The 17,337-nt window shown below is 42.4% G+C and overlaps 1 protein-coding gene across 2 annotated transcripts in view; it reads right to left on the bottom strand.

The window, feature by feature from the left end:
• Window positions 1–17,337, bottom strand: part of AKAP11 (A-kinase anchoring protein 11) — a 36,100-nt gene that overhangs the window by 5,299 nt on the left and 13,464 nt on the right. Inside the window, exons 7-10 of one of the 2 annotated variants that reach the window (XM_075265449.1) lie at window positions 10,025–14,333; window positions 8,416–8,571; window positions 2,172–2,255; window positions 567–613 (exon numbers count right to left, since the gene is read on the bottom strand). In XM_075265449.1, coding sequence (XP_075121550.1) covers window positions 567–613; window positions 2,172–2,255; window positions 8,416–8,571; window positions 10,025–14,333 — 4,596 coding nt within the window. The remainder of the gene's footprint in view (window positions 1–566; window positions 614–2,171; window positions 2,256–8,415; window positions 8,572–10,024; window positions 14,334–17,337) is intronic. The other variant, XM_075265450.1, reaches the window with a different exon arrangement.

Below are 17,337 nucleotides of genomic sequence, written 5' to 3'. Positions count from 1 at the left end.
GTCACATTCATATTGATGTGATTTAGATTTTGCTTTTGTTTACTCAATTTTGTAAAAATGATAAAAATTAACACTTCCACTTTCCAGCATTTTCTCCCCCCCAAACCTGCCTAAAACATTTGCACATTTGTCAAAATTCTCTCTCGCTCTCCAATTTTCCTAGTTAAATGTAAAGTCACAGACATGGTTCCATATTCATGGTCAAAAACTGGATGTCATTTACCCCTCTCTCAACCCTTTTAAAGGTATGGACACCTGGTAATTTTTAAAGCATATTTCAAAACAAATCAACCTCTAGATGTTCTTTTGGTAAAGTCAACTCCATATTTCAGGTAGTAAAATATATGTCATGTGAACATATTTTAATATCTCAAAGCAGAGTTAAATTATTCTACATATACTACATAGGCAGTCTCTGTCTCCTGAATCTTCAAAAAGCTTATCCATACTACAGTCCATCGTCTCTCCCTTAAACCTTTATTATATTTCTTGCACAAGGTACTAAAAGACCTCAAAGACAGCTTTCATGATGTAGCCAATAATATATAGGAGAATATATAAATTACCTTGTGCAGTTATTTTGGGGTCTTCATCTTTATCTTCTGTGCCGTCACTAAGTTTCAACAGGAAAACAGTTATCAATTGATAAAAAAAAATATCCAGCAAAGTTTGTTTCATTCAAGAGCTAGACCTAGCTGGGTAAGGATCAAGAGCTAGACCTAGCTGGGTAAGGATCAGGAGCTAGACCTAGCTGGGGAAGGATCAGGAGCTAGACCTAGCTGGGGAAGGATCAGGAGCTAGACCTAGCTGGGTAAGGATCAGAAGCTAGACCTAGCTGGGTAAGGATCAGAAGCTAGACCTAGCTGGGGAAGGATCAGGAGCTAGACCTAGCTGGGGAAGGATCAGAAGCTAGACCTAGCCTGGTAAGGATCAGGAGCTAGACCTGGCTGGGAAAGGATCAAGAGCTAGACCTAGTTGGGTCAGGATCAAGAGCTAGACCTAGCTGGGCCAGGATCAGGAGCTAGACCTAGCTGGGTAATGATCAGGAGCGAGACCTAGGTGGGCAAGGATCAGGAGCTAGACCTAGCTGGGTAAGTATCAGGAGCTAGACCTAGCTGGGTAAGGATCAGGAGCTAGACCTAGCTGGGTAAGGATCAGGAGCTAGACCTAGCTGGGGAAGGATCAGGAGCTAGACCTAGCTGGGGAAGGATCAGGAGCTAGACCTAGCTGGGTAAGGATCAGAAGCTAGACCTAGCTGGGTAAGGATCAGAAGCTAGACCTAGCTGGGGAAGGATCAGAAGCTAGACCTAGCTGGGGAAGGATCAGGAGCTAGACCTAGATGGGTAAGGATCAGGAGCTAGACCTAGCTGGGGAAGGATCAGGAGCTAGACCTAGCTGGGTAAGGATCAGAAGCTAGACCTAGCTGGGTAAGGATCAGAAGCTAGACCTAGCTGGGTAAGGATCAGAAGCTAGACCTAGCTGGGGAAGGATCAGAAGCTAGACCTAGCTGGGTAAGGATCAGGAGCTAGACCTGGCTGGGAAAGGATCAAGAGCTAGACCTAGTTGGGTCAGGATCAAGAGCTAGACCTAGCTGGGCCAGGATCAGGAGCTAGACCTAGCTGGTTAAGGATCAGGAGCTAGACCTAGCTGGGTAATGATCAGGAGCGAGACCTAGGTGGGCAAGGATCAGGAGCTAGACCTAGCTGGGTAAGGATCAGGAGCTAGACCAAGCTGGGTAAGGATCAGGAGCTAGACCTAGCTGGGGAAGGATCAGGAGCTAGACCTAGCTGGGGAAGGATCAGGAGCTGGTTTATTACAGATGAAAGTAAATACCCTGGTCTCAGTTTCAATATTTGGCTATATTCATACACATCTCAAGTCGGTGAGGTTATGAACTGTACATTAATCGCAATGTCAGCCCTTATGCATATACTTTATGTAATGCTTCACTAACTGTAACCCCATTCATAGTAATAAAATAGTTATACACATGCTAGTTCTACAAAGAAACTATAGGAGAATTAGCTCAGCTACACATAAATAGGAGGACGCATGCACAGTATTATTTTCAAGGAAAGAGGATACATGCATTACATAGCAGTTACATGATATTCCATGCGTATACTAGAAATAAATAATCTATTTCATGCACAGCTTCTAACTAAACCAACCTGTCTGATGGTGGGAAGGATAAATTCTCTTCACACAAGTCTCCCTCCAATCCCAGACTGCTCCAGCTACTGCTGTTACCATTACTACCAGAAGAAGACAATATGGTCTGGGTCACATGCAAATCACATGGCGCATCAGAACCTATTTACAGCACTCACTATGAATATTTATGAGAGAACCACCCTTTCATGTAATAATAAAATAAAAAAATAATAAAAACATATACATACTGTGAGAAGGTGACAGGCAGAGTGATGGAATCTCACTGTATCTCCCCCAGGTTTTTAACTTATGTGTTGGACAGGGCAGGTCTTGCGTAGGCCTCAGATCCTGGTGTGAATCCTTGGCTCCTTGGCTGGTGTGAATCCTTACTGGGCCAGAAAAGGCTGCAGATCCAGGGAGTGAGAGGAGATGGCTGGCTCTGTCCTGTAACCCCGAGTCCAGTGAAATAATAGTGTTTGTTTTGTTTGTGTGGCTGGTAGTAAGCCACATATATAGGCAAGTTATCATTTCTGTTTAGTCAATCAGACGGTGTGTTTAAACAGTCTTAGGGTGCATTCACACTGAGTAAACGCTAGCTTATTCTGAACGTAAAACACGTTCAGAATAAGCGGCGTCTAAAGCAGCTCCATTCATTTCTATGGGAGCGAGGATACGAGCGCTCCCCATAGAAATGAATGGGCTGCTTCTTTCACTCCGTGCAGTCCCATTGAAGTGAATGGGGAGTGCCGGCGTGTACGCTCCGGCATGAGCAGAGCTTGCCGTATACGCCGGCACTCCCCATTCACTTCAATGGGACTGCACGGAGTGAAAGAAGCAGCCCATTCATTTCTATGGGGAGCGCTCGTATCCCCGCTCCCATAGAAATGAATGGAGCTGCTTTAGACGCCGCTTATTCTGAACGTGTTTTACGTTCAGAATAAGCTAGCGTTTACTCAGTGTGAATGCACCCTTAAAGATACATATACAATTTTTTCGCCTCTACTATATCCTGGGTGAAAGCTGCAGGAGAGATTAAAAAGTAGACTGCCATCATGGAGGACTTTGTGAAACAATTTGTGCAGGTCATCCTACAGCAGCAACAAGCGGAGGACGGGTTCACATCTGCACCCAGTTCTCTGTTTTGGGGTTTCCGTCTTCTGCAGACAGGAGACAGAAACACGGCAGACCATGAGCGCCTGTGAGCGTTTTGTGGTCTCCGCGGTAAAACTGGTTTTTTTTTTTTATCGGACACAAAGTCCTGCATGTCCAACTTTGTGTACAGTAAAAAAAAAACCTGTTTCAAAAGAATGGGTTTGAAAAATGACTGCCGGTTTCCCTCTCCTGTCCAATTATTTGGGCAGAAGATGGAAACAAAGCGGAGACCCGGGGCGCAGATGTGAACCCGTCCTGAGGCACAGAGGCAAAAAGCCATATGTGGGGAAGGTAGCTCGGTAGCAGCAACTGGTGTGTACCCAAACAGTCAAAGACAGGGGCAGGAAATATGCAGCAAACAGGTTTATTTAGAAAAAAAAAAAAAAAGGAAAATAAATAAACCTTCACTTCAGGCACAAGATGAGCAAAATAAAATACAGCCTTACTTTCAGGCAAAAACGAAACAGAACTCTGCTCGTCTGAACGACTAACTAAGGGCTTGTTCACATCTGCGCCCAGGTGTCCGTTCTGCAGGTTTCTGTTTCCTGCATAAAACAGAGCAGGAGACGGAAACCTGCAGGAGTCTCTCACCCATTCATTTGAATGGGTGAGAAAGGTGTCTGGCCGTGAGCGACGATGAGCGTTTTGCGCTCTCCGCCGCGAAACCGGGTTTTTTAATCCGGACACAGAGTCAGATATGCAGTACTCTGTGTCCGGATTAAAAAATCTGGTTTCGCGGCGGAGAGCATAAAACGCTCACCGCCGCTCACGGCCGGGCCCGGTCTGTGGTTTCCGTCTTCTGGCATGCAGAAGACAGAAAGCACAGAACGGAGAGTAGAACGCAGGTGTGAACCTAGCGTAAACAGAAATGATAACCTAACTATACGTGTGGCTTACTACCAGCCATACAAACAAAACAAGCACGATATTGTCTCACCAGACTCAGGGTTGCAGGACAGACCCAGGCGCCTCCTTTCACTCCATGAATCTGCATTGGAGTGCAGGATCTGCAGCCTTTTTCTGTCCCAGTAATGTGCCAAGGACTCACACCTGGAGCTGAAGCCTACTCAAGACCCGCACTGGGCCACACATAAGTTAAAAACCTGAGGGAGATATAGCGTCATTCCAGCACTCTGCCTGTCACCTTCTCACAATACATAAATTGTGATATATATATATATATATATATATATATATATATATATTTATTTAGCTTATTGTTATGAAACTTAAGCTAAACAGATTTTATTAACAAATTACTCTCCTAGAGGTATTAGTGTACAGTGTACAGGTTTCAGATACAAGGAAACAAAGTGGATTTCAGTGCAGGATTTCACAGAAGAAGCCAAAATGTGTTAATAAAGCATATTACAATATATATTAATGTTACATATGATGCCAGAAGATCAAAAGTTTTTGAATGTTTAGATAAACTTAATGATTTATGGATATAAATTATATTTATTATAGAATTATATAAGGTCCGCTTTACGGATACACTTTGTATATTAAATCATGATCCCCAATTTATTAAAGAAAAATGGTCACCACCTATTTCCAGAGGATGAAAATCTGCTCAGGTCAAGCGGTCATTACTCAAAGAGAAAAACTTGATCCTGATGTGGTGATCCACAACAGTTTTTACACAGATTCCACATAGATGAGTCACTGACATGGATCTTAAATCCACATATATATAATGCATTCAGTAAGTCTACAGACCTGTTGATGTTTCGAAATCTTGCACTACAATAAAAAAAATTTGAGCTAATCTATCAATTTGCTGTCCATACCCCATAATCACAATGTGGAAACAAAATTTTCGCTTCCCCCTACCCCCCCAAATTTAGTAGAAAGGAAAAATCTGAAATTTTGCAAGTTTCCCATTCGAAATGGCACTTAATATTTAGCTTTGGTGGCTCCTCAATTCTCTTGATCGTCTTTGAGATGTTTTATACCTTGACTGGAGTACCTGTAGAGTGCTGTGGTAAATTTAGTTGAATGGACATAATTTTGAAAAACATCTCCGTCTATATAAGGGCAATGCATATCACAGCAAAAACCAAGCCAAGGAGAAAAGAACTGCTTGTAGAGCTCAGACACAGGATTGTGTGGTGGCACAGATCTGAAGGAGGGTACACGAAACTTTGGTTGCCTAAAAGTTCCCAAGAACACAGTGGCCTCCATAATTCTTAAGTGGAAGAAGTTTAGAACAACCAAGACTCTTGCCAGAACTAGTTGCCCCACCAAGTAATCGAGGGAATAGACTGTCTAGGTGAGCTCTAAAGATCCTGTGTGCAGATGCAAGGAACTTCCAGAAGGTCAACTTTCTGATTGTAAAAAACAAAATCTGATTAAACCAAATTTGAACTTTTTGACCTCAATTCAAGTATGGTGTATGGAGGAAACCAGACACTGCTCATTATTTCTCCTGACTATCCCTACATTGAATTATAGAGGTGGCTGCATCATATTGTGAGGGGAGGGAGACTGGTCAGGGTTGAGTAAAACCTGAATGGAGCAAATCACAGAGATATTCTTAAATGAAAACCTGATTCAGTGTATTTAGGACCTCAAAATGGGCCGAAGTTCCACCTTCCAACAAGAGAATGACTAAGCACATATCCAACACAATATAGGAGAAGCTTAGGGATAAGTCTAAGAACGTCCTTAAGTGGCCCTGCCAGTGCCCGACTTCAACCCAATTGAATATCTCTGGAGAGACCTGAAAATGGATGTCCACTGACATTCAACCTGACAGAGCTTTAGAGGATGTTCAAAGCATGGCAGAAAAAATCCCCATATCCAAGTGTGCAAACTTTGTGGCATCATACACAACAACACTGAAGGCTGTAAGAGCTGCCAAAGCTGCTTCAACTAAGGCTGGGTTCACACCAGTGTTGGCTCTCCCAACAGATTCCATTCCCCTTTCCGCATGAAAAATGTGGAGAGAAAAGCACTGCAATCAGTGCTCTTCTCTCTTCATTTTTAGCCCTTTTTGGGCAGAAACCGAGCAGAGACCACGCGGCCTACGTTATTGGGTCCATGGGTTTCCACGGGTAACCGATTCTTTTAAATGGATTAGGTTTCCGTTTGGGGAGTCCCCAAGTGGACCGCCCGAACAGAAACCTGAACGAAGATGTGAACCTAGCCTAAGCATGGAGTAAAGGGTCTGAATATTTTTGTCAACTGCAATATTTTAGTTTTTCCTTTTCAATAATTTAGCAAAGATTTCTGTTTTCACATTCTCATTATGGGGTGTTGAGTGCAGAATAGAAAACTCAAATTAATTTTTATTTTAGTAGAAGGCCACAGCATAAAATGTGAAAAAGGTGAAATGGTCTGGACTTTATAAATGCACTGTAAAATGATTGGAGCAGTGATGAGGGACAGGTCCCTCCCAATGTCAGCACAAAGCAGGGGTTCTAAAGCAGAAACTGCGCTCATGATGCCAGACTTGCAGTCTCCATGGCTAGAGAGGTTGAAGCATCTGTGATGTCATAATCACCAAGAGTCCTTTACCTGGGAGCAGTCCAGTCAGATTACAGCAGCCAGCATAGGCTGGTACTGGTGGTAGTCTTATCTCTTGATAGTGGAATGGGGGACTTGTTTGAATTTGGGAGAATGCTGCTACCAATTGGCTAGAAGTATAAACAGGCAGACTGTACCTGCCATTTGGATAGGGGAAGGTTGGTGGTGGTGGTGGTGGTGGGGGGGGGGGCAATGCTGCTACCAGTAATTTTATACTGTGGTGTTTTTGGCACTTGGCACTACTGGTTGCTTTTCACTCTGTTAGTGTTTATTTCCCAGCATCACAACAGATTGCCTGGTGATGCTCAAATCCAAAAACTTTGAGAAGCCCTATACTACAACAAGAACTCCCACTGAAATTAATGGAGGCAGGTTTCACATGTGGGTTTCATTATGTGGACATACCCTAAAAACTGAAAGTGGAATTCTGCTTGTTACATTAAATGTACGAAATCCAGAATGAAAAATCTCTGACATTACTGACATTCTGTGAATATGAAAAAACTGCTAAAAAAAAGGCCATCCACATGTATTGTACAATCCTGCCATATAGCAGAAGTCTACTGAGCTGTCCTGACTGATGCACATCCTCTGGAGATAAGCAGCAAAGGTTTCCATTCAGTCTCTACAAGCACAGACCTTAGATAGAAAATAACCTGATATTATAAAATGGATAACTTTTCAGTTTCTGAATGAACTATATTTGCTGAAAAGCCTATTGTTCATGATAAGACTCGAGTGGTTGTTCAATCAGTAATGGCAAATACAATCAGATTCTTCTAGATGATCCCTTCAGATTTGTTACCTTTGGAATTCAGTTGTACCACTGCCCTGATAACGTTCATCATTAGGTTTCCAGAAATGGGCCCCTTTCCTCAAATCATTATACCCCAATTCTGACCGTGGCTACTAATATAGAGGTACTGAAGTAATACATTTCATCCAACAAACAGGATGGGACTTCAAATACGAGATTACTTGTCTTCCCTTGTGCATAGACATATTAGTGACAAGAAGAACATGTCTCAGTTTGATCCAGTGTGAGCTTTTAGGTCGGCAAATACTAGAGTTCAGCTTAGTACAAGGGTAGGCAACCTTCGGCACTCCAGTTGTTGTAAGACTACAACTCCCAGCATGCATACTTGCTCTGCCGTTCTTGGACCTTCCATGGAAGTGAATGGAGCATGTTGGGAGTTGTAGTTTCACAGCAGCTGGAATGCTGAAGATACCTCTGGCTTAGAAGATAGCGAGCAGAATATAAAGTCAGGTCAGACTGGAAATTACATTATTGTCCAGACCTGTACTCACAATTCTGCAACATTCAGAGCAGAAATGTCCTAGCATTTGTAGCCAGTATGAGGTCTGTACAGAGTTCCTAGGGATTTGTGGACTTTGAAATTTAGTCTCGGCATTGCAAGCTGCTTGACAATCCCATAGAGAATGAAGCAGACTTTTGCATGCTGCTCTGGACTATAATGCAGACTGTAACTAGTAAAATCACAAGATAATGCAGTTTATACACTATGTATATATAATAAGGTTATATCCATGTTCTCTCAATACGGTCATTTATCTTACCTGTCACTAAGATGAAGAAAACTGCTGCATTCATCTTGGTGTTCATCTTCAAAACTCAGATTTGACCAGCTGCCCGTGCTGTCATCCCCCACACTGACACTGGTATGTTGACTGGTTACAGAGTCCACAGACTGGAAGCCATCTTTGCCAATGGAACTAAATACAGGAATACAGACTACATTCAACTACATAAATACAAATTTATTAGATAGGATTTCATCAATTGATGCCCTATTGCCAGAGACACAGAGACCTGGGCCCCCCGCTGATCAGCTGTTTGAAGAGACTAAAGCATTCAGAACAGCACAACAGCCCACGTCACATAAAACCATGCACAGCACTGCACGTTTTACAACAACTGAGTTTGGCATCGTAATTCAGCCCCTTTCACTTTAATGGGACTGGGCTAAAAGGCCCTGTGGCCACTGACTGAGAAGTGGTTGTGAAGCTCAGCCAATGCTGATTCAAACAGCTAATCTGCGGGAGTCCCAGGTATCGGAACAGAGCTGATCTTCAACTGATGACCTATCTAAAGAATTTGGTGCGGGTAAAATAACATAGTAAATTTCTTGTCTGGGTCAATACAATATCAAGGTGTCTCTGAATGAGTAGGGTATATATTTACAGCACAATACTGCTTCACTTCAGCCACTTCGGCCTAGTTCACATCTCTGTTTAGGTTTCCGTTCCGGGAGTCTGCTTGGGGATACCCCGAATGGAAACCTATACGCGTAAAAAATGCAGTTACCTATAATAAAGTCCATGTGTTTTTCGCATATGAAGCGAAAAGTCTCCACATGAGGATGTTTTTATTGGTGCCATTTTTGCAAACATACGACTTTTTGATCTTTGTTCTTTTAGTGGTAAATAGACAAAAACAGCAAGTCAAGCATTACTATCTATTTAGGAAGAGGAAATATTTTATATCATTTTATAGTGTTGTTTTTTTTAATATTAAACATATATACAACTTATTATACTTATATAAAAGGTTTTTATACAATTTTTTAGAACTTGAGTAATACAGTGCACTACTTATGTAATGCAATGTATTATGTTGTCTAACAGGCAGTGTATTACATTGCCGAATAGGAATATACTGAAGGCAGATCTGGGGGCCTTCATTAAGTCCTCGGCTGCCATGTAACAGCAAACTGTTGGGCATCGATGCCTGTGAAAGGGACCCCTCTCCCTCCAAAACCATTTAAATACCACAATCACTATTGTCCGCAGCATCTATAATAGTTAAACATTCAGGATGAGCATTTTTTTTCAATCCTGGCCATTAAGAGCAGGTTCTCGTCTGTGAGTTCACACCCAAGCACCAGCTTCACTCGATATGGAACTTAAAAAACCATATATATCAGAATAAAATGACCGCCATAAGAAGGCATATTGGTGATCACCAAGGGGTTAATTTTTTTTTTTGTTGTTGAGTTTTTGACCTGGAGGGCTCCTTTATTAATATAACAATATTTGTAGTTTTTGCAGATATTTGATATTCATGCTTTCATATTTGGATATTTTTTTAAACCCCTTGCCCCTTTTCATAAGCCCAACAAATTTGACAAGTTCCCTGTGGTATAAACCAATTATTGTGCCACCTTACCTTATATTGACATGGCCAATATTCTTCATGGCAGACATCAGGATTTCTGCAGTAAGATTTTCAGCAAAGCTCATGCCGTTGTGTCCGATGCCGCTGTCGGCTCCCAGACTTGTGGTGCTCAGCTCACGTTCTGCTTTCTCAAGTGCTGCGCTTACTATTTTATCAGCAAACACTGATCTTTTATCAAGGTCAATGTGGATCTTAGGGATGTTCAGATGAAACAGTCTTGATTTCTGGCAAGCGTTTTGCCTGGGCTTAGAGCAGGGTTTAGCTTTTCTGGAGCTATCATGTCCCAGTAAGAAGTGACATGATGATACAGAGCTGCCATGCTGCTCTATTGCACTACATAACCTGCATGCAGTCCCATAAGAGTGGGTTAGTTTTCCAGCCTGAGGAACCTTATCGGTTTTCTTCTTATTCTCCATAGCCTGTAGCTTGGCTGCTTCCATGCTAACCTCCAAGGTCCGGTCAACAACTTTGCAAGCATATTGCTCAATGGCCTTCAGGATGCCATCATTTAGACCATGCTCATTTAAGCTGCTGGTGCTGTGGTAGAGCTTCTGCTTATGAGGTAAGGGAAGGAGAGACTTGGGAAATGAGGCTTTCACAAGTTCACCGGTAACATAATCATTCTTCGATTTAGAGTAGAGACAAGAATCCGTAAGGGATTTGGGAAGAGATACGGCGGACATTTTGAGCTTTCTCCTTACATCGCATGTTATAGTCTGTGCAAGAGATTCTGCAAAACGAAGCAGTCCAGTAAATTCAGGTTTCTGTACAGAGTCCTCAGTAAATGCATGAAGGGTAACGTTACTTTGCCTACGCTTTTCTCTCTCCGAATGGTGGGTCCTATTTAACAATCTAAGAATCTCTTTGCTACTATTTGCTTCCGGCTTTACTCTAGATACAATCTTACGGTTACATTTTACCTTAATGGTTTTAGAGGCCTGCTGGAGGCCAGACTTCATGGCCCTATAAACTAACCTGCTCGCATACTGATCTAAAATTAACTCATTATTGCCTCCTTCCATCTTTAATACTCTGATGAGGTGATCGGCATATTCTTCGGTCACACTTTCACAACTGGGGTACTTTGAAGTCAATCCAGTACCACAGCTATTGTGAGGCAGAGACAGAGTGCTAGGATCAGACGCCTTGTAAGTCATACCTACATAACTGGAGGTACTTTCTTTCTGTCTGCAATCTATGCCAGATGTTAGCGGATTACCATAATCTACGTCACACAGAGAGTTCTTCCGGCTTCCTATGGTCTCCTTTGCCTCGCTGATAACTTCACCAGCCACATTGTTGGCGTACTTACATAAAGTCTCTAACAGATCCTCTGTAATATTTCTCATATAGGCAGGATAGCCCCACTTATCGCTCAGCACACTTAGCTGTGACAGGTTCCTTGGTGCTGCGCCCTGTGAAGGGTCCTCATCTAAAGAGTAAGCAGCCATGTCAGTGGCAATAGATATGATGTTACTGGATAAGTAGTCGGCATATCTGCTTGTTTCTTCTGATATCTCAAGTTCTTCAGAACTCTCATCACTGCTAGAGCTTTCAACTTCTTCAGACAGCGATCTCATGAGTCTAAGCATAAAATCATCTTTTTTACCATTATCCTGCTCGACTACAGACATATGAGGAGTAGACGGTGGCGTGGCGGGGTAGAACTCTTTTGCCAGCTGTCCTTTAAGTCTCTTGTTCAGTTTTCGCATACTCCTTTCTGGACTTACGTCATAGGTTGTTAGAGGTGTTGGAGGAGGAGTACCAGGCAGTGTAGACAGATTAGAGGTGTCTTTAGGATTATTTTTTTCTTCAGCAAAGTAGTTATCACCACAACTACACATCACTGAGGAAAAACTGTTAATATGAGGGAGACAGCTGTGAAGACCAAACAATGAAGGGTCACCACCATCACTACTATGTATATTCCTCCTGGGAATCACCATCTCTGTCTCGGGTTTATTATATGAAGCATATGATGTTCCTGGACATGGACCTAAAGGCTTCTCTGTTGGATCCCACTTAAAATCCTGTTCCATCCTCTTAACAATAGAGTATGGACTTGGAGTGGCATGGTCTGCTGCTTGATGACATCTAAAAATCCTTCTCTGCTGCTCGGATTTTGGAGAATAATAAATCATATCAGTCTCTTGTGTCAGGTTTTTATTGTAGTCAACCAAACTGTTGGATTTCAGTTCCTTCTTTGAAGACGTCTGCGTGCTCTTACCTACAGAATGTTTAAAGATCATTTTGCCGGAGTCTTCAGCACGATTTTGTGAGGCATTTCCATCTAATGAAGCGTCCAGAAAAGGCATGCCAGTTATTTTTTTGGTCATGATGTCGGCGTAATCGTCCACAGTTTTGGCTGACTTTATGACATCATATGCTTCATTTACAATCATATCCACCATAGTTACAGAGAAGGTTTTAACTCCGTCTCCATCTGGCTGACTATTAGCAAGTATAATCTTTCGGTCAGATGACATATCAGCAATGCTTTTTGAAGAAATATGATAATTTTTTGCACTGTCTGCACACAGGTTCTTGCTTGTTGAGATATCGGTTTGATCATTTGATATTGGTTGCTGGCTCAAGACTTTAGCGGCTACAGGTACAGGAACAGAACTCATAAGACCGGATGTGAAGAACAAAGCATACTGAACTGTGTAGTCTTTTTTAGACTTCTGTGCCACAGGTGAAACTTCTTGAGTCTTAGGAGCAGGGAATATGGGAAATGCCTGTGTCATACCCTCAGAACTTACATATTTGAGGTTATCCATTGAAACACTTATAGCAGCTTCTGGGGTAAAACCCACATTCACCTGAGAAAGCTCAATAAAAGCTTCCTGAATTACAGATTCTGATAAGTCTTTAGCATAAGAACTAACTATTACATCTTCATAGTCAAATGTCTGGCAGTAAGAAACACTTGGAGTTGGCGGGTGGGAAAACTGACACACTTCCATAATTCCTTCAAAAACCAGCTCCTCGGCCAGGTCTGCAGCAAAACGGGTTACAGCATTGGTGACCATCTGCTTCTTTATATACCGGAGCTCTTGTAGAGCACTTGTAATGACTTCACTCACCATGAGGTTTGCCAGGCTATTAATGGCTCTTTTCTTAATTGAGAATGCCTGCCTCCTTCCAATTTCATAGAATGCCATTTGGAAAACATATGAGGTCAGCCTTGCAGCCAGATGGCACAGAGCACTGGTGCAAGACGAAACGCCTCTCTGCAAGTCTTTAAACGCGTTGCCTAAACTCTTTTCTACCAGGTCTGCTGCAAATTTCTGAATGCCTCCCTTAATTGATTTGTGTTTTGACTTGGACTTCCGTTCCAGATCTTTGCCATGAGATTTACGCCTGATTTTTGGAGTTTTCTCTTGTTCTTTTTTTGCACTGTTTGAGGGTTGCTTGGTACTTAAGACAGTCTCAAACATGTCACTACACACTCTATTTGCATACTCACTTAATCGGTCATAAGAGCCATCCCGAAATGGAGGAATGTCACTATGACCAACGAAATGAGAACTACACTCTGTTGTAGGGGGGACTCCAGGGGGACTAAAGGCTGAAGATCGGATAGGACTGAACAATGTACCGTTATCCTCAGAACAAGTCTTTGTTGGGCGAGGGGAGTCTGGTACATCACTCATACCACTAAAAGGAGATTCTGCTTTGCGAGGAGTGGGCTTTTTGACACTGGCGGAGAGAGTGGGGAGATCAAATTTAAACTTTTGAGGATTCATGCACACAGTACTTATGCTTCCTTTGGCACATTTTCTTTTTTTGGGCGGGTTGGCTAGAACAGCTTTCCGGTTATTCTGAAAATGATCTTCTAGTGATGTTTCTGGTTCATCAAATCTATCAAAACTGTCAAAGAATTCACTTAATTCAGAGTCAGAGTCCTCAATGCCATCTTTGCCCACAGGGATCTTTGGCAGATTAAGCTTTGCTCTTAAGCTCTTCTGGTAACCTTCTTCATCTAAAAAAATGATAGGACTTGGACTTGAGCACTCGGATTCTGAGGTTTCTACAGGAGAAGGAGAAAATATCATCTTCTCATGGGCAGAAACATTTCTCTGTGTCCAGGTATTACATATTGATGTTGTGACTGTATTTTTAACAGACGATGACACTTCTGGAAGTCCTAAGTAACCCATCAGAACTGCAGACTTGATAGATGATCTACGGCGCACTGAACTGAATATGATTTTCGATCCACTGATGTCGAGACAATGGGTAGGTTGAGTTTGGGAAGACGCATCACGCTGATTTTTCACAGTTTCCCATCCAAGTCCTAGAATGAAAGGAAATTAAAATGGTCACATTTTTATCATGAACTAATTGAAGAAACAAAGATTTAATACAGAAAAATAATCTGCCACCTCCTCAAACATGGATATTTGGGGTGCAACTATAGCAGATACATCGAAAACACTGAACGTTAGGGCTCATTCACACGGGCACAGAGGGGGCGGATTATGGTGCGGAATCCACGTCATAATCCGCCCCCTCACACTGGTGGTCTATGGAGACCGCTAGCGAGCTGCCCTTTCTTCAGGCGGATTCCGCGTCATATTGAGTCGTGGCATCCGCCTCGCGGCGGCACCCTCTGGACTAGGCCCATTCATTCTGGGCCTATTCCGGAGCAGGAAGCCGCAACTGACAGTCGCGGCAGGCGTAATTTAGTCCCGATTTTGAAGCGGCTTCCCGCATCAAAATCAGGACCAAAATACGCTATTACGAGCCCATGTGAACTAAGCCTTAAAGACACAGTTTATAATGAAAGCTGCAGATACAGCTCCAAAGTGGTGTCTAAGGGCCCCTTCACACTGAGTACCGTATTTTGCAGACTATAAGGCGCACTGGACTATAAGGCACATTACCCATGAGCGCCTTATAGTCCTGTCTAGGTTCATATATAAGGCGCACCGGACTATAAGGCGCAGCGCTGTCCGGTGCGCCTTATATGTGATTGAAAGTGGCGGCACGCAGACTTTGCCGGCGGCCGTTTAACCCCCCCGCGTGCCAGCCGCTTCTATTCATTTCAATGGCACGCTTCCATTGAAATGAATGGAAGCGCTTGGCACGCGAGGAGTTAAGCGGCGGCCGCCAGCAAAGTCCGTGTGCCGCTTCCATACATTGCAATAGGAGCGTGCTATTCGAATAGTATTCGCTCATCTCTAACTTCAATTGTAAGAAGTTACCGCAAGTTATCGTATGCTGCTTCCATCCATATATAAGGCGCACCGGACTATAAGGCGCACTTTCGATTTCTGAGGAAATCATAGGATTTTATGTGCGCCTTATAGTCCAGAAAATACGGTAAACGTGCCTGTATTTTGGCAAAATACACATGTATAAAATACACGTGTAAAAATAAGACTCCCATTGACTTCAATGACATTTTTTTTACACGTGTAAAAAAAAAAAAAAAAACACGTCAAAATACACGTCAGAATACACATCAAAATACAAGTCAAAATACATGTGTAAAATCTCATTAAAGTCAATGGGAGTCTTATTTTTACAAGTATATTTTTTACACGTGTATTTTGCCAAAATACACACGCGTTTACTCCGTGTGAACGGGCCCTTACTATTATCATTTATTTTTAGAGAAACATTAAAAGAAGTTGGCAAGTTTTGGTAAATAAATGTTATTTAAAACTACTTAAAAAAAAAGTTAAGTAATTTTCCAATACACTTTCTTTATCAATTTCTTGTGATTTTCTAGATCTCTGCTTGCTGTCATTCATTCAACTTACTTCCAATGGATGAAAATCAGCCCATGGTCATGTGATGGACACCAGGTAGATATCGGATTGCTGTGCTAGGACTGTAACGAGCTGTGCGTCTGTGTGTGCATCACATGACCATGGACTGTATATCACATGACCATGGACTGTATATCACATGACCATGGACTGAATTTTATCCTCTAGAAGTAAACAATGAATGACAGCAAGTAGAGATATATACAGAGCAGTGTTATAGTAGTCTATGCAGGAGATGATGAGGGCATGGATTAGTAAGATTTGGGTGTGGTCCCACTAACTTCGATAAATAGATGAGATGAAGGGCTGTGTGAGGTGGGGGAGGGAAAAATAATTAACTCTGTTTTCTACAAATTAAGTTTGTGAAAGCAGGAGGAGAAAAATGAGGCTATGACTACTAGACACACTGGAAATCTAGAAAACAGAGCAATGCGCCAGACAGTGACCAAAATGGTCACTATTGCGAATAAAAATTTCCAAATGGTGTCAAGACTTTTTTGGGGAAAACATTATTAGAAGGTGAGGGCCTCTGTTGAAAGTGTTAGAAAGAGTAGGGGCACCCAGGGACCATATTATAAAGAAGAGGCACTGGAGACAGCATTATAAAAAAGGATGGTGGCCACTGGGAAGTCATAGCTACTGGTGGGGGCACTAGAGAGAGAATTATTCCACTGGGGAAGAGGGCATTAGGTATAGATAGCATTGTACTGTAAGGGAGCCATTGGGTAGACCATTATACTGTTTGGAGACTAAAAATATTTTGGCTCCTAAAGGTTTAAGGTATTTTTCTGGCATATTATCCAGTATGTTTCAGGCCAAGTGTGTAGATTGAGAACAGTCAGAGTCCAAGGACAAAGCCTTGAGGGATATCTACAGAAAGAGGGTGTGGTAAGGAGGTGTTGTTAAAGTGGGAGATGCTAAATGTTGATGAGGTATGAAGAAATCCATGGGAGGGCCACGTCTGTGATTCCAAAGGATGACAGCATTTGTAATATGAGAGAGTGGTCATCTATGTCAAAGGTGGAAGAAACATCTAGAAGGAGAACAGAGTAGTGATGTTTGACTTTAGCAGTTTGTTGTTTGCAACTTTGGTTAGGAAGGTTTCAGTGGAATGACGGGGTTGGAAGCCTGACTGTCGTCTGCCAAAGAGAGAGCTGGATGAGATGGGAGGATACTTCAAGGTGGACATGTATCTTTAACTGCCTGTAACTTCACTTCTGTAACATATAGAAGCAGAATCCCCCTTTAAAACTATACCAGAACGCAACACATTGGCATGTGAAGTGTTCCTCCACCCTAGTCTCTCAACATCATTCTTCTTCACTGAAATCAGAGCAGTATGACACTTCTCAACTAATTCACAGGCTTTTTGGGTGTTTTTTTTTTAACATTTTTCAACAAAAACTCACCCTTTAACAATCACCATGCTCCCTTACTGGAGCCTACATAGTATCCTGCTGCCTACTGGTTCAATGCAGAATATATGGTTCCACAGTGGCCCTATGACACTTAAAAGGGGTATGT

Source organism: Leptodactylus fuscus, chromosome 2 (assembly GCF_031893055.1).
Source record: "Leptodactylus fuscus isolate aLepFus1 chromosome 2, aLepFus1.hap2, whole genome shotgun sequence".
NCBI classification, from domain to species: Eukaryota; Metazoa; Chordata; class Amphibia; order Anura; family Leptodactylidae; genus Leptodactylus; species Leptodactylus fuscus.
The sequence above is the reverse complement of the archived record's forward strand: the minus strand, read 5'-3'. Positions and strand labels throughout refer to the sequence as shown.